The sequence below is a fragment of the Hippoglossus hippoglossus genome, chromosome 9 (assembly GCF_009819705.1).
Source record: "Hippoglossus hippoglossus isolate fHipHip1 chromosome 9, fHipHip1.pri, whole genome shotgun sequence".
NCBI classification, from domain to species: Eukaryota; Metazoa; Chordata; class Actinopteri; order Pleuronectiformes; family Pleuronectidae; genus Hippoglossus; species Hippoglossus hippoglossus.
The window spans coordinates 10,738,402-10,761,081 of record NC_047159.1 but is presented as its reverse complement, the minus strand read 5'-3'; the positions used below and the strand labels follow the sequence as shown (position 1 = coordinate 10,761,081).

At 40.3% G+C, this 22,680-nt stretch overlaps 1 protein-coding gene across 4 annotated transcripts in view; it reads left to right on the top strand.

Moving 5' to 3' along the window:
• The window catches only part of grid2 (glutamate receptor, ionotropic, delta 2), a 442,863-nt gene that overhangs the window by 259,869 nt on the left and 160,314 nt on the right, over positions 1-22,680 (top strand). For all 4 annotated transcript variants that reach the window (XM_034595238.1, XM_034595241.1, XM_034595239.1 and 1 more), the window contains one exon: positions 7,982-8,187. In XM_034595238.1, the coding sequence (XP_034451129.1) occupies positions 7,982-8,187 (206 nt within the window). The remainder of the gene's footprint in view (positions 1-7,981; positions 8,188-22,680) is intronic.

Sequence of the window (22,680 nt, the reverse complement as noted above, 5' to 3'; positions counted from 1 at the left end):
CTACAAGCTTTATTCCGGGAGGTCATGTCTTACTCTTTTTCCCCTAGAGTAAACTCGCACGGAGAGCCACAGAGAAAACGAGATGAGAGAGATTGTGAATGTATAAGGGAGAAGGGAAACCGTAAAGCAGAGAGGGAATAGAGACAGAGATCTGAAGGCATAGCAGAAGATAGGACGAGGATAAGGCAAATAAACACATCAACCATCAAAAAAAAGGGTGAAATACATTTTGCAGAAGGACAGAAGGGTCTGACCCGAGATAAGTAGTTTACATCATCGGAGAACAGTGTGAGTTGAACATCATAAGCAATGAAAAGTCGAGTTAGAAGTAAAGGGACAAACCAAAGCGAAGCTGCAGCATTGAATATGGCAGAGTGCTTTGAGAACATGATGTTATTGTGGTGCAAAGTGCTGCGTGGAAAAGGCTTTTACAGTTCTAATTACTGCAGTAACATACTGTTTTATTGTGTAGTTTACATTTTATATTGTCTTTGTAGCGAATCTCAGCAGAAAGAAAATATAGCATTTATTTTTCTGTTTCACAGACTTGGGTAAATGAATCAGCCTCCCCCGGTTGTTGCATTGTTTTGATGGCAACAATTAACGTAAATTCAATCAATTCCGCACACGCTTGCTCTTTCGCTCTTCATTGTTTCCTGTGAGTTTCACTAATCATGCACATTTCATATCTTTGCTTCTGGTGGTGAAGATGCAGACATGTGAGACACAGTTGTCTCATATTTACCAAGAAGTATTGCTGCTAAAAATCACACACGGCCATCCCCAGATGCTTGGCATGAATCAGGGATCCATTGTTTTCAACACGGTTCAACATTGTGGTGACACACAAACGTTATCAAATGAAACCTTTAACAGAAAATAAACCTGCATCTCATCATGGCAGCTGTTACATCCAGATCTATTGATATCAAAGTTGAAAGAATCAAGGTGGGTTCCATTAGATATCTATGGTTAGTGGTAACGTTAGTGTAGCACAAAGGGGAGATTGGGAAGGCACTGCCTACCTAAAAGGTGCCAAGCCTTTTGTGTAGTGTTGGTTTTTAAGTGTTAGTTAAGCTCTCTGTGGGGACTTCAGGAATCTGAGGCCTGGGGCTTTGAGAAATATAAAAAAAGGAGTGAAAGAGAGAAAGAGAAGGACGAAAATAAAGCAAGAATGGTGGATGAGGATAGGCACTTAAATCTGAAGGAATAAATGATTTAGAAAACCAATAGGCAGCCGGCAGAGGGCTGCTGATGCTTGAGGGCCTAAATCATTGTATGCCCTGTATGGAGGTAAATTCCCAAATTTAGGTTTAGATTCTGAGGGCCGGGCACTTAAACATTTTCAGCCACGACTCCAACCGAGATATGCACTCTCTAGACCCAGACTTATGAGCCACAGGCATGCATTCCAGTTTGAGGCTCAATCCATATTTCAGGAACCACTGCCTTTGAGCTATACAACAATGAAACGCCCGGGGCAGGGTTAAAGATAGCCAGAGGTAAAGACGAGTGCAAAGACAAAGCCACGAGATAGTGATGTTGGGCTAACAGCAGAGCAGGCTGGAGATAGGTGAGAGGCAGTTGCAAAAAAAATGTATTGTGTTTACAGTTGTATATATTTACCTTTCCATTATGCTTTTCCAAGAATTAAGTTTTATGTTGTGACAATGTAAGGTGATCAAATCTAAAGTTTTAGTTGGGATGGGCCCTTATAAAGATAACTTGCAATTATGACATTTAATTTAAAAAAAAAAAAACAGTATTGTATTAGTGAAGGCAACATCTTTTCATCTTTAGAGAAGGTGTAATGATAATGAAACTCAACATTGTGTTTTTAGGGCAAAGGTTGAATCCCTGAGAGGAACGACGCGAGGAAATAAAGCAAGGAATGTCTTCACTATAAAACACTGCCATGTGCTACTAGCTGTTGTTGAAATTGCATTTTTATTCAGCTCACCTCTTTGGCCTTGATGCCATTTTATCCTCCTCTGCTGTCCTCCCTCTAAAGTACCGTTCTCAGTGCAGGCTCCAGAAACCCATATTTTTCCCATAGATGGTGGAAATGACCTATGCATTGTCTTGACCAGCATGAGTATCTTCTCTTTTATGGCTTACCTTTGTGATATTTCCATGCTGAACACAAACACATCACTTGAATGACAAGTTGCAAATAATATTCTACTAATAAAAAACAAAAAAGATAGAAAACTAAGTGGTTAAAGTAAGTGAAAGATAATGTTTAGTCTGTTGCAGAGTTAAAAGAAACTAGCACTGGCTTGAAGGTGGATGCAAATGCTCGTCTCCTGCGTGAAATTGACGGACCTTACACATCAAACGGAGCCTGTGCCTCACAGTGGAATAAAACCTTGGACTGAACACACTCCCAAAATTAGATTCATCTTGATAGAACAGAAAGCAAACAAGGGAAACCGAGGGAGGTTTCAGATGGATAGCCAAGGGAAGAGAGAAAGATGAGAGGAAAGCAAGCAGGGGGAGGAAGAAGTAGAGATTTCTCAACGCAGACAGAGTACCACTGAGCTGGTCGGTACATGCAGGTGCAATCCCTCCGTGCTGTTGGCTGCTACACTACATTAACTCGAGCTTTCACTTTGAGCCAGGGACTTGGAGGATAGATGGGAGAGAAGGGAAGCCTGACGAATGGGGAAAAGAGACACACACACAGAGACCTTAACAACTCAAAAAAACTCAACCCTGTTTTATAAGAAATTATGGAAAACGTTCAAGCTGATTGAGTTTTCTTCTCAAAATGCCAGATTCACTTTTCTAAAATTTTGAAAAGCGATGTTGGCATTTTGCAAGGTGATAGAAGGTGCTCCAGGAAGGCCATCAGTATTCCCATCACCAATGATGGAGCTCTTTTATCAAAAGAAACTTGCATATCATTTAAGTCTTCATGTTCTCTACTAAGAGCAGCACAATAACAAAGGGAACAAAATAAACTTTACAATCATCACTACACAGCGTGGATGAAGTTAAAGGAAACGTGGCATCTTATCCACCAGCTTGATTAGGTTACTGAACTAAGAAAACATTTCAACCAAATGTACCCAGAACTCTTTTCAAGGAACAAAATAGTTCTTGTACACTGTTGTCTCCCTGAGTTTTCACTGCAGTCTAAAGCCAAGGGGAGATAAGGCAAATTAGCCGATAACAACCGATATCTACAAAAAGCTGTACAGAATACAGAAGACTAACGCTTTATCAAATCATTTCCTAATACAGAAATCATTTGATTGGGTTATGGTTCAATCATAGACAGGATATAAACAGAATTTGTTCTAAGGTGTCTGTCCAGGGGGGTGATTGTAAACATAATATATATATATATATAGATATGTACAGAATTGCAACTAATGTATAGTGAGGGCAGGAGTACCGGTCTGCTGAGAACTGTATCCTGTTCGGGAAAATACGCAAAGCGAAAGCAGCATCTCCTGATGTTAAACCGAATGCTCGACCAATCAAAACACTGTACGCCCCAACCCAACAGTTCCTGTGCTTTACGACCACCTGAGCAGAGATTTCTACGTTTTCTGTGTCGGATTTCCCCCAAACTTGAATTAGACCCTGGCTACTGCAGTGGAGACAGTGGAGCTCCAGCAAAGGTCACTAGTTCCCAGGGAAAGTGGAAACGCAGCTATAGTGTACAGAACCTGAAGTGACTCAGGGTCATACAGACTCTCTAAAAGTTTTAGAAAATGTTGCAAAAACCACTTAGTTGAAGGGGAATAGCATGGCAGCAGTAATACACTCATCCATATTAGATGAGGATGAAGAGGGCTGGGACTGTGGGGATGCACAGTGTCTTTGCATCTGTGACTCGGGGGAGTGGTTGAGTGAGGTGACAGCGCTTGGGGAAAAAGCTGTGGAGGTGATGGGTGATCAGGGTGTTAATGGACCGGTACTGTCTCCTGAAGGAATGTTTCTTAAACAGATGGTTGCCTGGGTGGGCAAGGTCGGTGGCAATTTTACCTGTCTCTTTATCCGCTATGGTGTCCTGACGCTCCTTGATGGAGAGCAGCTGACAGTCAATGATCCGCTCAGTGGTGGGGGACCACACGTTCAAGCCTCGTCCTCTGAACAGCGGCATAATCAACCGAACTTGAAGGTGTTTTTGACCATTAATGTGTAAAATTGGACAGTGATAAATCCATAGTTTAAAGTTGCATGTCACCGTTGTTCTCCACCTCCTTTTCTGTGTCACTGGTTACATCTCTAGGCTCGTCTTACTTTTGCAGTTTATTAGAATTAATCATAGAACTGTTTCGCACTGTTAAACATGAATATTATTTCTTTGATAACTTCTTAAATTTAATGTTTTTTTATGATTGCATCCTTAATTACGAACTCACAATCCAAACTGCAGTGTATCACATTATTGTTTATAGCCTCCACTGCATGAACGAATATCTGACATCGTCCTAAATCACGTTAACTAACACGACACAAATTCTTTACAAATACACAGTTTTTTTATTGCAGTGAGTTTGAGTGAGCTGAAGGGAGTGAGGCTGTGGGGTTTGTTTTCTAAGCTGCTCAAACAGTGGAGCAAGGTAAATGCATTAGACACACAACCTGCACTATAAGCCAGGGTGGAGAAAGGATTGATGATGGCAAATGCAGCCAGACTGACCCTTCAGTCAGTCACTAAGGCAAGCACGCAGATGGAGAGAAGAGCTGACAGGCCGACTAAAGAGGCCAAAAATACAGCCCAGGAAAAAAGGCAGAACTTGCATAAAGCACCGAAACAGTTCAAACATGAGTGTGTTGGTAAACACCTGTTGGTGCAAACTGTACTGGCACTAAGTAATTAGTAAAACAAGCACGGCATGCATGAGAATAAGCAACTTAATGCTACCAAAGAGTTCTCTACATTCTTTGATTTCTTTTTGATCTGTTGACAAAAGCTTTTCGATTCTGTTGATTTACATAGATTTCTTTTTAACCACCGAGAACATAAATCGGTGTAAAATGTGTGTGTAGCTTGGCACCATTGATTATATATCGCAATGGCTGTGACAGCATGAATATGGATATTTAAGACTTGCGAGCTGAGCTTAAATCTTGTTTGTGTGCATGTGTATGTGCATGCATTCGTGTGCAATCATACATCTCTGTGGCTGTGTTTGCTCTCGTGCTTATTGAAGCTCTTTATTGTAGTGGAACGCAAGCATGATAAACTAAAGCACAGGGTTAAATATCTTTTAAATAAACCTTAGTTTCAACTGTCGAGTGCTTTTGTTCCGGCAGTAAATGAGGACTCCACACACATATTGTTAATCAGTCAGTATCAACTGCTTGATGGAATGGTTTTTGTCTTGCCTCTTATTATAAATTTAGAAGTAAGTACTATTATTACTTCACATTATTATTTCTGATAATTAATAATACCAATTACGTTTTAATTGCTTGCTACCTCTGTGCTGCTGGACAGATTAGAGCACTGTTGTTTGGCCATTCAAGATCCTGATGTCTCTGTTTGCTCATCACACACAAGCACAGGTACACAAAGGGATACAACAACAACAACAACAACAACATCACAATTAGCAGACAACCCATGACTGTAGATCCATGAGCCACACAGCAGTGCAGAGATATGTTGGGCTAACACGGCAACACACGCATCATCCAGCTGTTCAGCAGCTTCATCCGTTTATGTTTATTATGTTTCTATACCACTGTAGGAAAGGAAATAAAGTAGCAGGAGGAGGACTTCAACTTTCCACCTCAAACTATTATCACTTCACTGCCATGTTCGTCCTGTTACATCGTTATGTTGTCGCTAAAAGACTGACAACATCCTCCAGTAATGTTTCACTGTGAAAAAAGGTGTTAATGTGACATCTCTCCGAAAGACCCTTCGCTGTCCTTCCTGAACCTTCTGAACTCCCAGTCTGCTTGATATTGTTAAAATCAGTGTCATCTGCGCGCACTGGGTTGTGTGTGTGTCTTCTCTTTTGAATTAATTTCTTTCTGAATCAAAGCTGTTGCCTGGCGCGTCTCCTCTTAATATGCTGTTAAACCTCCAGAATTGGGCATTGATGCAATCCCACTGTCGCCCCAGCCCTTTGGCCCTTAACAAGTCTAATCAATCCAGTTAATTGCTTAGCCATGACACTGGAAATGACGACAGTGTCATTCGTTTTCCATATCAAATACATCATTAGGTAGTTGCTTTTCATAGCCTCACACACACACACACACACACACAAACGCAAATGCACACACACACACACACACACACACATCATTGACATCATTAACAGCGGTCTCAACCAAAGTGCCTTAATTAGGATTACCTTGACCTGCAATGTAGCTCATTAAGTATGGAGCAGTCTCTGCAGTACAAGTACTGACACCAGCATCCTGGTTTTGTTATCATACAAAAATAACCCTTAATAGAGATAATTATGGTGGTTTGGCGAGTTAATTGAAAATCTTAACAGTGTCACAAGCTATTTCTGCTCTCAGGATCCCAGTGGGAACGTACATTAGATTCAGCAAAACTGCTACTTATTTGGGCTTTGTCCTCAATGCACATAACAGAATATGCAGCACTAGGAAAGTTCTATAGGACTTTTGGGGCCCCAGGCTAATCATTATAAGTATATAGCGTTTATTAATTCTTCAACCAAACCTGTAAAATGAAGATGTTTTTGGCAGATGACTAGCAGAGACACACTCACACATATAGAGGAGTAAAGCCTCTGTTTAAACTATAACTATAAGATTCAATTTAAAAAATGTGCCTCATTCACTAGTCTTAGTTCAGAGGACAGATGCTTCAATTTATTCTGTGTGTACTCAATGTTTTTCGGTCACTGAGGGACACAAATCTCAATCATGAAGTTACTTTTATTGAGCTGAGTCATCTTATCTTTGTCTAGACAGTCCTTGTGGGTCTGAATCGATCCATATTATTTGGGATTAGCTGTAGATGAAGCTGAATGTCATCACTGTAGCAGAGAGAGCAGTTTTAGATTATCAAATGATTTGACCGAGGAGAAGCTTGTACAGAAAAATACAGGCCTTAAATAGATCCTTGAGGAAAAGAAACGAGAAATGTGAAATAAAAAGTGTGATGCGAAATATATGGCAAGAAATCATTGCCACAATTATTCGAACTATATCCGCACTTGAATAATACATTCATCACAATCACGGCTGAATACTTTGTGTGGAAATCTGAGCACCACTCAATTTATAATTTCCCTTTGAAAATTGTATATGAGTTTATTTAAAACCCAACTCGAGTATTTATTCATCTTACGGCTCTCAAATCCAGATGGAAACCAATTGCAAGCCAACAATTCATAGGCTATAATCAAATTAATCTATTTCATCAAGACTCAAACAACTAATTGTGGTTCGTGAGTATGGGCTATGCAAATAGAATTTGATTGATTGATTGAAACAGTTGGACAATTCAGACATTTAAATGACTTAAAAAGATATAACCCAAACAAACAAAATAAAACACTTTGCAGGATGTTATTTCATTTCTCCATTCCAACCCAACAAACAACTTAAACCATAATGTTTGTCTTTTGCTACTGATGTATATGCATCAATGCTCTCGTTTAACATCTGTGTGTGAGGGTGCACGTCTACAAAATACTTCTTTATCTTCAACATTTTCTAGGTATGTGCTGACAACACAAGCTGTGGCCCTGATAAACACAAAGGATAAAATTCAAGTGATGCAAATGCACTGATAGCAAAGAATCACCTCCAGTAAAAGCTCATGAACTGAGATATTTACTGAACCTATTCATATAGAGAGATAACAAATCAGCTAGTGCAGAGATTACGATGTAGAGTCACAGTGAAGGTTTTAATATTAGAAATATCTCCGCCTGTCGGAAATAATGTTTGGAGTATAATATCTCCAAAGGAATTTGTGTGTGGAGCCAAATCTAAAGTCCCATTTGTATCTCCATTTGTCTTCCTCCAGATATCCGTGGTATCGAGGATTTCCTGGACCGGACCTCTCAGCAGGGAATGGACGTCTCCCTGCAGAAGGTGGAATCTAATATCAACATGATGATCACAAGCCTGTTCAGAACAATGCGTGTGGACGAGCTGCATCGATACAGGGATACACTACGCAGAGCCGTGCTGTTCATGAGCCCAGCCACTGCCAAGGCTTTTATCACTGAGGTAAGGAAAGAAGGGTTTTTTCGTCCCACGTTTCTTTTTTCCAGTCGATAATGTAAATGGAAAACACTGGTAACAGTAGTTCAAGCTTTGCTCACAGCCGCTTCTATAGCGATGTTAGACTGTTTTGTCGATCTGAAGACTTTGATACAGAAATAGAAAATAGTTGTGTAGGTCAGTACAGCTCCTCCTGGACCAGAATCAATCAGGAATGGATTTCTTTGGTCCGTTTTTGGTAAAACATCCAAAGGAGCATGTCCAGAGGGAAGCAGAAGCCATAGACTGTTGACTATGCCTGAAGTCCTAGCAAACAGCAGGATCGTCTTTTGTCAAGGTTTAAATATTATATCAAATGAATATAAATGAAAACTTAATTTACTACAGATACACTAGTAAACTGTTGTTAACATCAGCATCTATCCATTAGCGATACCTCTTATCTTTTAAGAGACATGGGGAATCTGGAGCAAGTCCCAGCTGACATTCGGCGAGAGGCAGGTTACACCGTGAACGGGTCCCCAGCGTGCTGCAGGGATGACATATAAGATGCTTTCAGACATGCACTGAACTCCCGATGATCTCCTGAAATGATCCGCAGTGGTTGTATGTGAAAATGCAAACGTCTGAGTCACTCTTTAGAGTTTATTCTGTCAGCCCCCTAGTAAAACTCTGGATAATGTCGAGCGTATATGAGAACACAGCAGGAAAATCTCCGGAGGATTCATTGCAATGAAGTGGGCACATTGATGATGTTTCTAACATTCGAAAGGCAAACTTCTGACCCAGAGTTTTTCCGTAGTTCATGTCTGAAAACTGTAAAAATAGAGACAAAAAACTATTTTTCAATCACACCTTCATTATAACCTACCCCAAATCTGCATGTCTTTGGACTGTTGAAAGGAAGCTGGAGAAAAAACAATGCAGAGAACATGCAAACTCCACGAATACATCATCATTATACTCTCTTTCAAGTGTTTTTAGGTTTTCAAGGTATTCTGGAGATTTATGCTTCACCGGGCCATACATGTACTTCTAATGTTCAGAGTCTAACATATGTTTATATGTTCATCTCTACGAATTGTCCAGATCAGCTAAATAACTCCCTGAACATGGCATGGCCCTCACTTACATCAACATAGGACACAGGCATATATTCTTCAGTTTCTCTCAGCTCCTCTCAGCTCCTCTTCCCCCCACCAGACCAGTATTTGTTCATAAATGCCACAAAATTAGATTTTACGAATCTCGTTAATCAAATCAAATCTCAGAAACCTTTGTTTTATTCTCAGTGGAGCTCACCTCCCGCTACGTGATTGATCTGTCCTTTGAGATGGTCGCTGTGTCAGATGAGGCCGTCACAGAGTCATAAATCCTCACCTTTACTCTACTGTCTACCGCTCCGTCTGTCCCTCTCTCTGTGTCTGTGGTCAAGTCAGTATTGATTTACCGTATATGGTCACAGACAAGGCATGCAGCTCAACCTACTTAAATATATACATACTATACCCCCTCGTGCTCTTTATCTCTGCGGAAGAAGACAATTAGGGTACTTCCTTGTGCTCTTAAACATAAATGATGTGGAGGTCATGGCTGACAGCAATAGGCTCCAGCATTAGTTATGAATTCATAATTTGAAGTGGTAGGATGGGCTTAATCCCGTGTGTCATGTCCTCATCTCAGTTTAATTAAAAGTGACCTCGGAAAGAGCAATCACAATCTAATTTGGTTGGAGGCGTAACAGGGAGGGGGTGGGGGGTGATAGATGGGGTGTTATTGTGTGTCTGCGAGTGCGTTAGTGTCAGTATTTGTGTGTAGTCTTATGGCCTTGTGAGTGTGGAGACACACTGGAGTGAGTACACCGCGCTGGCCACAGGACTATGACGGAGTGTCTCAAGGTTTCACACTCTTCGATCACACTGAGGAAATCTTAAACCTGGCTTTAAGTGATTTGTGACCACTGGAGAGCAGAGAGACACCGAAACAAACCCAATAACAAATAGAATGGAAGTGAGAGCTCGTATCTCCGCCAAGGCCCCAGAGTCACATTTTAAATCCAATCCATCCGCACCAAATTGCACACACGCATACAAATCAGTCTCCGATTTGTCTCATCACGATCTTCGTATCATTTCTTTCGAAATCCTGCATCCGTCCCCTGATCCAGACCTGCACCAACATTTAACGGGTTCTTCCCTGATCCCGACTGCATCCTTCCAAGTTCCATTTTAATCCTGCTAACAAACAAACAAGATGAAACAGATGAAAACATAACCTCCATGGCTTCAGGGTTTTGTTTAGGTGTTCGGTGAATAATCAAAACGCAGATTTTCTTATCCCATTAAAACTTTTCCCATACTAAACTGCACGCTCTATTAAATTCAGTGGGTTGTTGTTGAACCAGTGTGTCGACCTATAAAACACAGAGTGAGAAGCTGTTTTAATGTTTCCTCTTTGCTTTCCGCTTTCTCAGCAGCTAAGGTTGGTTATTCTCTTCATAAAACTGTGGCAAAATAAAAAAAAAGAGTGTATCAGACACACATTAAAATCAATTTAAAAACAATACTGTGTGTTTTCTCTAACCACATTTTAGTGACAGGGTCAGTCTAAGTTGGATCCTCTCGGTCCCTTCACACTTGATTTACCTCGCTGAGCCCCGAAACAAAGAGGGATGATTGGTTTGGAATAGAAAATAAGGCCTCTGATGAAATAAAGCAAGAATAAACTGTGCAAAGGGCCTAAAATATTCAGAAACTGATGATTGAATATACTGTTATTATCACTCATTCAGTTGTTTTATGAGATCTGATTCACAATAGATGGGGAAAATTGGTTTAGCTATTACACAATATAAGAAGTGTCGGCCTCCATTTGAGTGTGTGAGCAGAGACCAAAAGAGTTTCTCTCTCCTTCGGGAAGGTTGACAAAGAAGTCTTTTAATCTAATTTAGTCAGACATCAAGTGGAGAGGGGGTTCTGAGATGAAGTGTCGGGAGATGCTAAAGATTGGTGGATAAGATTGATGATCGCATCTCTCCCTCTTTCTTTATCTCTCTCTCTCTCTCTCCCTGGCAAGCTGGTGAGGAGGGGTAAAGGAGAGAGGGATGGATACAAGGACTAAGACGCAGGCTGGTGGAGGGACATGTGGGGACAGACACAGATTACTGGGACCTTGTTTTTTTTTTCCTCTATCAGAGTTATTTGTGAGGTCATTTGTCACAGAGTGCACCTCCCATCCAGATGCATTAGGGACTGATGTTAGATACCAACTGAGAGCTGTGCCAAAATTGTGTCAGTGGGTGGAAGGAAGTGAGACGGGGACATGAGAGATATGGCAAAGAGTGATTAGAGGACAGAATACAATTGAGGAAATGCAAGGAGGTGCCTAAATGTTACTTTACGTATAACATTTACCAAGTAGGTTTTGTGTTTTAAACTTTAATTTGATTTAGATTTTTTGTACAATTGTATCCTTGCACAACTCTTTTTTGTCAAGTTACTCTGATACTGTGTTCAGCCTCTGTAACTGTCCAAACTGTGTGACTGGACACAAAAGGAAAACAAACACAATGTTGTCAAAAGAAGCAAAGCAAAGTGAGATAAACTAAACAAGGGACGAAATATTCTTCCGATGAACACAGAAACAAATACAGGGGCAATGACCTTAAAGTTAAATGTGGTGAGCAGCCCACTGGTTCCTGTTCATTTGGCCATTCGCAAAGTTCTGGGTTCAACCTTCACCATGTGTGGGGTGGATTTGTTATGTAGTTAAATAAAGATGGACGACACATCTCCACTTCCTCTCACTGTCCATAAACTAAGCCAAAATATCCCAGATACTAACGGGACCATCTTCATCTTCATCTCCAAAAATTTGGAGCCAGGGTCTGCACATTAATCCTCATGGAGTGAAGCTGCTATGTTGAGGTCCTACCAATCGTGACGTTTCACCTGTTATTGTATCAAATACCTACTTAAAACTAGACTTACTTGAACATACACCAGAGTGATAAGAACTATCTAACGCAACAGATACTATCTTTGAGAAAGATATATTTGATGTGTACTTTGACTTTTTAGTTCGACCCATGTCCCATCCAGTAACATGGAGGAGACAGGGTTTATGACTGATACTGCAGCCATCTGCCAGGGGGCGATTGAGGCCCTTTGGCCTCAATCGTCTGATGATCTGAATCCACAACACAGATAATGTTGAATTGACAGATTGACAACAGACTTTGCACCTCCAAGTCCTCATTAGCAAAACTGTTAGAGAGACTGGGTTTAAAGCCAACCTGTGATATTCAGATGGTAGATTGTGGTTTTTATGAGTCTGTTGGATCACCTCTCTCTTGTAGTGACTTATGTTTTAGTCTGTGTCCTTGCCTTCCTGTGCTTTGTGTGTTTTATATCCCTATTGTAATGTGAGCCCAGCACAGAAAAAAGGCCAGCTCAACATCTGCTGGATTCTCATTAGAATGTCTGCCACCATGTGCGTCTATGCGTTTTACCACACAAGCACACCGATCTATTCTCATAACCAAGAGGCCCATTCAGTTTTCTGCATTATTTAACATTTCCCTGCTTGCCTTTTTCAGTCGAGTGCACGGGGGTGAATGTACCAGTCACTGCCAACATGGCATCTTGCCGGTACATCTCTCTATTCCACCCACTGCATGTAGACAGAGTAGCAAAGTAGGTTTTCTTGCCTTGGGACCACTGTCTTATTAAAAATATTACTTGTCATGAGTTATGGATGTCTTTCCTGGACTTAGTCAGCTCATAAAGGGCCGATACCATAATGAATTCAAGACGACAGATATCTTTACAGTTGTTGCTATGACATTTTCTCATGGGTAAAATATGCCTGTGATGCTTGGTTACTAAAACATGAGGCAACAAAAACAGAGACCATGTGATGTAACATGATATATACATGTATATATAATCCTATAATATAGGTCATAATAAAGTCATATATATTCATAATCTAACCATTAATTATATATTAATCCCACACATGGTGACAATGATCTTTCTGCAGTAGCAATATATGTTTACAGTAGATAACGCCATTAACCAGTGTAACCTGCAGTGTTTATAACAAGGTTAAACTAAGAGAGTACATGACTGAACAGCTTTTTCATATGAATCTGGAAGAAAACTGATTTCATTGGTATCTATAGGATGCTGATATGAAAAAGAAAGACACTGTCTATCTGCGTTCCACACGCTCTTGTTCTGAAGCCACTTCTTGGCAAAGGTAGCATGAAATAATGAGCCAATGAATATTATATGAACTGAAGTATTAGTATTTGGAAAATAGACAACATTACCTGAGTCAAAATTTATTCAGGCCGAATTAGTATTCTGTTTCACATTCTCTGTCACACACATACGCACATAGGCGTCATATTATATATGCAAAGAAGTGGAAAACATGAATTTTGCCATTTGATCTCAAAACCGTTAAAACATTTCAGTTTGTCATTTTGGGACTGTTTTCTCTTTAACTGACGTTTCTCACTTGAAGGACCATCAAACGGGTCGGAGATTATTCCAGAGATGACAGATGTCGCAAATGAAACATGAAGGAAAATATTCTGGATAAGACACGTTGAATAATGTATTCCCTCAATATGGCTGCATCCACTTCAAAAACTTTAGCCCTAGTGAAGCTTGATAATCTCTGTCTGCGTTTGACTCGCAGATCGAGAAATAACAGGGACATGGTCAAGAGCTGGCACTAAACCTAACCCTAACTGCAATAGGACGCCAACATTGTGTGTGTGTGTGTGTGTGTGTGTGTGTGTGTGTGTGTGTGTGTGTGTGTGTGTGTGTGTGTGTGTGTGTGTGTGTGTGTGTGTGTGTGTGTGTGTGAGAGAGAGATCTGGGTTTTACTCAAGGTTGTGTTGTTGGGACCTAAATCGTTTAACACAGTCACGTTATGGCGTCCGGGGAAAGTTTAATGTTAAGCAAGTAAGGTAAGTCTTCAGGAAACAAAAGTAAGTCAATGCAATGTCCTCTAAAGCCAAGGAGAAACAGTGTGTCGGTGTGTGTGTGTGCGTAATAATGAAGAAATGTGGCCTTGGAGACACCTTCTGTTGTGGTTTGAGGCTGTTTTCAGGTACTTACACATCTGTCACCATAACGGCATCAAAACTGTGCAAAATAGAGTCACTAAACTTTACAGGTGTGTAACTGACGACAAAATAAGGCAGAACTTAAAAATGGGTTTAGTCCGACCCATGATTACTGAGTAGTAATTTAACATTGAAATGACTTCTAAGTACTCAGGTCAGTTCAAATAGAAACGCTATTAAAGGAACTGTTATATATGCTCCTCTCTTCTACGGTCTGGAATGGCCTGAAGAAAACGCATTTGGAACAGTAGGACGTTACTTTACTCAGTGGGTGAAATGCTGTTGTTATGGTCAGGGTGGGTGGCTGTGCTGTGAGGTGTGTTTTAAAAAGTTGGTGAGCTGTTGTCATAGCTTCAGGAGTACTTTTTTACTTTTTTATTCTTAACAGTAGCACACAACCCGGTACTGATTACAACGCAGGGATCGCCACATTAAAGTCTGAGAAAACCCAATAAAGCCTCTGGAACAATCTGCCAAAACCTACCAGAGAGTAGTACAAACACAAGCTGTTTTATTTGGAGCTACACATGTCAGTCTGCAGACATTTAACCAGCAACTAGCAGAATGTGCTGACTTTGAAACAGGGCTGACTTTCCAATATTTGATCTCTGCGTGTTCAAAGCTACAAGGAGAGATCACATATCTAATGCACGACTTACAGATGCTTCGGTCACAAGTGAAAATTAGAGCGAAGGAGATGGAATTGCACGCTAAACTCAATGGATGAATACAAAGAGAATCCCAATGCAAGGATTGACACAGAGGGTAGTTGCTTAGAATAATTTATTCTTCGTTATTAGATGGGGTGAGAGATGCAGCTTCACTTTCCATCCTGTTCAGTGAAAACAGACTCCAGTAATTGAGCAATTTCACAGTTGTTACTACTGTACATGAGAATTTGGCATCCCGAATGTATGTGTGCGTGCTGTGCGACTGATTGTCCCCTTTGCTTTTCATACAAACATGTATTTTCCACATTTTTACTGACATCTTAAAATGTTTATCAAACCGCCATGTGGCAAAAGCAGCAGTTCAGTCTTCCAAAAATAATCCAAACCTTTCACAGGTTTTGCTGAATGAATCAAGTAATTAAAGCTGTTGCTGTAGTTTATCAAAAGATTGTACTGAGCCTTAAGTCAGGCAACAGAGCCAGGAAGTGAATTAGGAGAAAGAGAGAACATGGCCGACTCAAAGAGGAGGAGAAACCGGTGGGAGTTTGGGCCGGCGAGTTTAATAGAGAGTTTTTTGATTACACATTTCACAATCATCGTCAATTCTGCTGATTTCTGCTGCAGTGCGATGCCAGAAGGCAATTGTTTCTCTGATTCAATGAACGCAACACAGATGAGACGTGGAGACATAACATTGGTCAATTTAAATAAATGGCCATCATCGCTTTTAGACACCGAACACAAAAGTAATTATTCACAGCGATGATGGAGCTTTATCAACCACAATATACCATAAAACATAAACAAACAAACTTAAACAAGCAGGTATCACTACACAGCAAATAGTAATAACTATCATACAGAAAATAATAATTATGATGTAATGGGGAAACATGTTCTCCTTGACTTTGGTAGAACAGAACGAGGTGCCATGCTTGTATTGTTAAGCAGCACCAGCTTCGAAAAAATGTCTTCTCTTATGTCAGAAATTTGTCTTGTGCAAATTTGTCTCTGGGTACAAATCTGAATTCAGTCTAATTCATTCTCAACAATCATCCCAGAGGGGTCTGGATTTGCGGTCACGTACTGCTAGTGGAGCCTTAAATCAGATGCCACTGCCATTGATGAATATGTATTTTCTCATCAACACCCTGCGCATGAATTTTCCACGATTTCTAATGAATTGCCTCTCATTCATTTTTGGTCCAAAGAGCCATTAAATATGTAATTGTGAGAGAAAATGTGGCCTGTCAATTAGAGTCGAGAGGGGATTTCTGCAGGATACATACTGTATAAATCATATTATACTATTTTATAATAAAAGAATCTGGGATAAAATAAACAAACAGATTTATTAGCAACCACTCATCTTATTTAAAAGTCCCTGTTATATAACTCATAATATTCTGGCTTTCTCTTGTATATCTGTGTCTTGTATCCTCCTGTTCTATGGTTGATTTACGTTGATGGGGATTTATGATCTGGCTGACTTAATTGTTAATCATGCTGAGTACGCTCACACGGAGAATTACTGCGTCAAAGGACTGTTTGATTAAATGTCAATGTCTTTTAAAATGAACAGAAATTGGAGAAATTCCAACATGGAGATATATGACAGGAGTTCGATATTCAATATGCTCTCATCCGTTGTGCTTCCTCTTTTACTTACTGACATGTGAAGGCCAATATCTCAGTTCTGACATCAACTGGACTTTTCCCCCACTCAGCTATAGAGAGCAGTGGGTTAGCCAGGTGTGGTCAGAATTAATTGAAAGGTATAAAATGAGAGTGATTTACATGTTGATGTGTGGGTGGTTGGACTGAGTTCTTTGACTTACTGGATTTGCACCCAAACACAATTGGGCATCTCTCCTGTGATGTCTTTGCTTTGGCGATGGAGCATGAGGAACATATACTGACCTTTGTGGGACAGTTCCAGAGATATATGGAGGAGAGGAAGTGAAATGGAGAGGAGGACTTCATGATAGAATGACAGATGGGGAGAAGGTGGACAGGAGGGAACTGAGGTTCCAGCGATGACAAATATAGGGGATTTGAAGAAAGATGGCTGACACAGGAAAATCAGTATATCGGTTAAAAAAAAGTTGTAGTAGGTAGGAAGGTGAAATTGGAAGATGAGGAGGGTAAAGAAAAGTCTTGAGTAAAAGTTTAGAGGTTAAGTGACGCAAGTAATGTAAAGTTAAAGGAGGTTAGTAACTGTGTGACATCACAAAGTTAGTCGGCTCCTTTTAAGCCACAGTTTCTAAATACGAGCCCTGTGCATTGCTCTGAGGATTGAGTACTTTGACTTTCACAGTATTCACTTACCACCTAGACCTTGTAATAAATAGAAGACACAAGAATCTCACTTTCTATAATAGGGGGCCTTTAATGCTCACATGCATGGCTCGGATCTTTACGACTCTGAAATTTGTGTGTTCCTTATTAGAGGTCAGTGTGAAAGTGATTCAGATGGGCAAGGTGAAATGGCAGGATAGATAAAGGATAACATAAATGGATGATTTAAGTGTGAAGGGTGAACATGTGAAGAGGAAATTAATAGAAAACGTAAAGAGAAATGGTGATGGGGGGAAGCAGAAGGGCACTCAAGCATTTATGTACAGAAAATAGACGGGATTGAAATGCGGCTTCTCTCTAATCCCCGGTGTAAACACATAAGTAGACAGAACATAGAAGTATGCAAAATATGAGGTACTCAACGCAAAGAACACAACATAGTACGCAGTCAAAAGGCACAGGGTAGATATAGGATGTGAGTAGTGCAGATGTGAGATGGTCGCTGTGTCAGATTAGGCGATCACAGAGTCATAAATTCTTACCCTCACTTAGCCCGAGAGACATTTCAGACATTTAACATTTAATCATCTACCACTCTCTCGGGTCCACTTGTACCCTGTCACTCAAAAATCTGCATTACTAAACCATAAAGTAACCAACACATCACATACTGTATCTCTCTGCACACGGACTTTAATTTAAAATGCATTAGGCCATGTTTAAAGAGAAGGGACAGACCTGCACATATCGTTAAAGATGAGCATTAGTGCTGCCTAAACGACCCGACAGCACCAACAACACATTTCTAGTAAGAATTTGTTCACAATCTTTATGCAGTGAAGGTGGGCTCAGTCTCCGAGAAAGCAGAAGGAGGGTGTGAGTGTAAAGGTGATACCCAGATGATTGGACCTGATTTCACTAAAACAAAAGACAACATAATTTGACTTTGACAGAATGTGTCATCGGAGTTGTCAAACCCTGCAAGACAAAAGAAATTCTGACTCTCTCGTCTTTTCGTCGAGACGTCCCAGATTTTTATTTTGCTGTCGCCCACTGTGACACTTGCCTCTCTTTCACTCTTTCACATACTCACCCATAGAACAATGACAGCAAGCTGCAAGACGCTGACGTAACCTGACGCAACCGTGTTCAATGTGTTGCTTACAGACACTCTTAACATGTAGACTGGAGGATCTGGGACTCAAACTGTCAACACTGGGTTCAGTGGACACCTTTGTGCCAGCGCAGAGGCACAGTTGTCCTCACACCTTTTGCAGCTTTATAATCTGAACTCAATCTAACCAACACAATTCTTTTTTTGCTGTTGGGTCCATCTCTCTCTGAGGAGGTGTCACCCATGTTGTACTGCATGTGAATATTTGTATTCAGACCACACACACACACGCACACACACTTGCTCGCTTCGTAAGAGAGACAGATTTCTCTACCCACCATTTTCAAGCGCAGTTAAAAGGGCACTTCAGGGGCTTGGCTGTAGTTCTCTCCTTGAACTTTATCACCAGACAGAGATGGCATTAGGTTCTTATCTCAACAAACAGGATGTGTTTATATGTGTGTGTTTGCCTGTGATGCGCAATGACATTAAGGTTTTTATCTGCACATGGAGGTGGAAGCACAATGATTATGGAGCATTACTGTTAAAGGACTGAAAGGTTGGTCGTGTGTGTGTGTGTGTGTGTGTGTGTGTGTGTGTGTGTGTGTGTGTGTGTGTGTGTGTGTGTGTGTGTGTGTGTGTGTGTGTGTGTGTGTGTGGAGCACCAAAGGTTAGCACTATTGACTGCCACCAGTACAGCCACTAATGGGGATATCAGTAAGTACTTTAGAGATGATACAGATTTGTGTGTGTGTGTGAGAGCTTCCTTCACATTTCTTGCGCCAATGTGCTTATCTGTTGTTTTTGTGTCTCGCCTCTCTCCTGTTTCCCTGCTACACATGTGAGCACACAGACACACACACAGACACACACACAGATACTTTACCTCACCAACACACTTTCAATGCACCCGATGCCCTACAAGCATCCTTCAGATCCCTACTCTTCCACTATATTTCCATCTCTATGAATCTATCTTGACCTTTTAAAATGTATATCTCCTTTGACACACACACAATCACACAGAACTCTAGATCACCTCTCCGTATTATTCAGTTGTGGCCTGCAGGCCGTTTTTCTTACACTGCCTGTGTTATGCATGATTTGGCAGAATGCTAGTTAGTACGTTAGGATTATTATGCTTATGTAAAGTCTTTGTGTCAATGAAAGAAACATTACATGAATGTAATGTTGTGGGAACTGTTGGGTTTCTCTATACATTTTAAGGTCTAGACCTTATTATGTTGTGATTTGGACCTTATAATTTAACTAAATTGAATCCCTATTATTTCAGATCATTCATCTTTTCGCCATGGCTTATTTTGTGAAGCACTTTATAACCTTGTTTAGATAAGTGCTATACAGATAAAGTTATTGTTATTATTATTATTATTATTATGATGATTATCAGGGTAAGCCAATCAGAGGCAGAGAAGGGTGGGTTACACTTTCATTTTACCATCCTGGGAGATATAACGAATGCCTGCTGCCTACCTGTCATTTTGTTTTACCTCAGTAATAGCACAGAAAGTGTGGCTTCTTTTGGAATATTAAATTAATGGAACTACAGGAAATATGAAACAAACTTCTCTAATAGTTTTTCTTTTGGGACTACAAACAGCCTTGTGATGCTGAGTCAGTGCTGTTGGCCGGACGCTAACATACGTGCCGATCCCCAGTCGGAGAGGATCTACAGTGTTGCCAGTGTTGACAGTGAAACTTGCATCTTCCCTGTGGCTAATGTTGATTTCATTATAAGCCTTGCTCACTTAAATAAAGTAGCAGCAGTTAGTAGTTTTACATGTTACCGTCAATAACGGCAGCCATTTATCCATAGTTGGACTGGAGCGCTTAAAAAAATGACAGCATAGATTAAGAGTATATCCAGTTCTCCTTGCAGCCCCACTACACACAAACACACACAGCTGTACATCTGTTTTAATTCCACATGTGTGCGTCTCAATACACGCCACAGATCATTATTTCAAATGATGACACACACCTCCAAATACGACAAAACTATGCATTATTCACGAGATGGGTAACAGAGGCCAGTGTGTGTGTTTAGAGGGAAACAATGGAGTAAATGGGATGAAAAAACGAAAACCTCCTATCCCTCCCTCTATTTCAACTGCTTGGATTATGGAACACAATTTGGGCTGTTGCATCCTCTGGTAATTTTAGTACTCAATTCCTAATGGGATTTGTGCTATTGAAGATGTATTAGATGTGAAATTGGAATTGTCTCACATGAAAGAGAAGGAGATCGGAAAGGGGGGAGGAAAGAGGAGAGAAAGAGAGTGAAACAGTTGAAGCACAGTGAAATCAGAAATGAAAAAGTGCAGGCGGACAATGTGCGCAGTGAAGAACAACAAATGGGAGATGATCGTGGATCTGCGACCCAGGGAAAGAAACAGATAAAAGCATGGGATGTTTCAATTGAAGCCACGGAGCTCCTGTAAGTACAGCTGACAATAAAACAAGAGACTATCTTTTCCAAAAGCCTCTTACACTGTATGGCTGGATGGCCACAAACAGCATAGTGGCTTTTGTGTTTGTTTTCTAATTCTTGGAAAGAGCAGCTCATATTGTCAACCTGCAGAAACAGATATCTGAACAGTCAAAATACAAGGCAATGAGTTGAGCTCCGTGTTCAGTAGTTGAAACATGTGGTCTTGTGATTACAACATTTTTTATTTTTGCAGAGCCTGACCAATAATAGGATATATCAGTATTTGCCGATATCAAAACTTCAATTTTAAAGGGTAAACAAACACTTTGGCTGTTTGAAATTGTGTCATTATGTAGTTTGTCCATTCCCAATTGTTTATTCTTCAGATGTTTACAATTATCAATACAATGTTTACCAATATAACACAGAAAAGATTTGCATTTATGTTTACATTTGATGTAAAAACAATCTTCATATATTTAAAAGTATTCAAATATACATATTTATGTTTATCTAAAAATTTAGTATTTATGTTTTCTTTGTATGTATAGATATTTATATATTTGCTTAGTTTAGGGTTAAACTTTAAAATATCAAGCCTCTTTTTAATTTCTTTGTCATAAAGATTCGATTTTTAAGGAATACATCATTAGTGGGAATTTTCTAATCCCCAATATCTGTATCTGCACCAGTCCCAGGAAGTCCATATCATCCGGGGTCTGGTTATAAAACAATGCCATTTTCTGTCATGCACTCCGCTCTCCAGATGTTGTAGGTTCATAACTCTGAGGATAGAAATGTGTCTGTAGCCCCTGTGAGTTACTTCCGGTCCATTCAGCCACAAACACTCGAGAACAGAGACTATGTTCGTGAACAAAGTGCAAAGCGCTGTTTTACATATTCTGTAAAACTGAGACCGTCATCGACGTATAAGAAGACGGCATCGGTTGTGAAATTCGAGAAGCGACCTCTTTTTAGGAACGACAGCAGCGAGGATGAAAGTAGCATCACATACCTCTGCACCAGACGCCACGCTTTTCTCTCCAATATCTATATACCCCACGGTCAATTTAGATTTACTTTGTAACTTTGAAGCGGATCTTTTAACGGCGCTCATGTTTCATGTTATTCTTGCACATGGTATCTTTTTTGATGGTTCAATCCAAGTATCACACTGTATAATCCACTCTGTGTGTAATCTTGCTGACTGCAGCTGGAACTGAGTTCTGTGCAATGATGAAAACTGACAAGTCTGCTATGCTGTGTCAAAATCACACACACACACACACACACACACACACACACACACACACACACACACACACACAATGTTGTCCAATTTTGAGACGCTCTAACCCATGCAGTCCATCTGCTGTGTGGGTGTGTGTATGTGTGTGTGCGTTTATGTATTTAAAGTGTCCACAGTAGTATAGTGCAGCTGTTTGAGTTGAGTAAAACTCACCCATTCATTTCATTCTACATTGATTACTTCGCCCGTCACATGAAATACGAGCGAGCTTGGACTGCACTTTGAAATAACTCGCAGTGCAGTTTCATGTCACCACACTATTTCAGCATTTTTTAAATTACCGATTGGCTCGGGAGGAGGGTTGTAATCATATGTCAAAAGCTGGTGCCACATTTGTTACTGATTGGCCCAGGAGGGGAAGCATAATTCCTGGACAGATGGTACATTCACGGCTCCCTTTTGGTTCAATTTTTCATCTCACCACTTATTTTATGTCTTATTTCCCATGTTCACCTCCACTTTACTCACATTTTCTTTTGTTTTTTCCCCCTCCTGTCTCCATCATTTACAGCT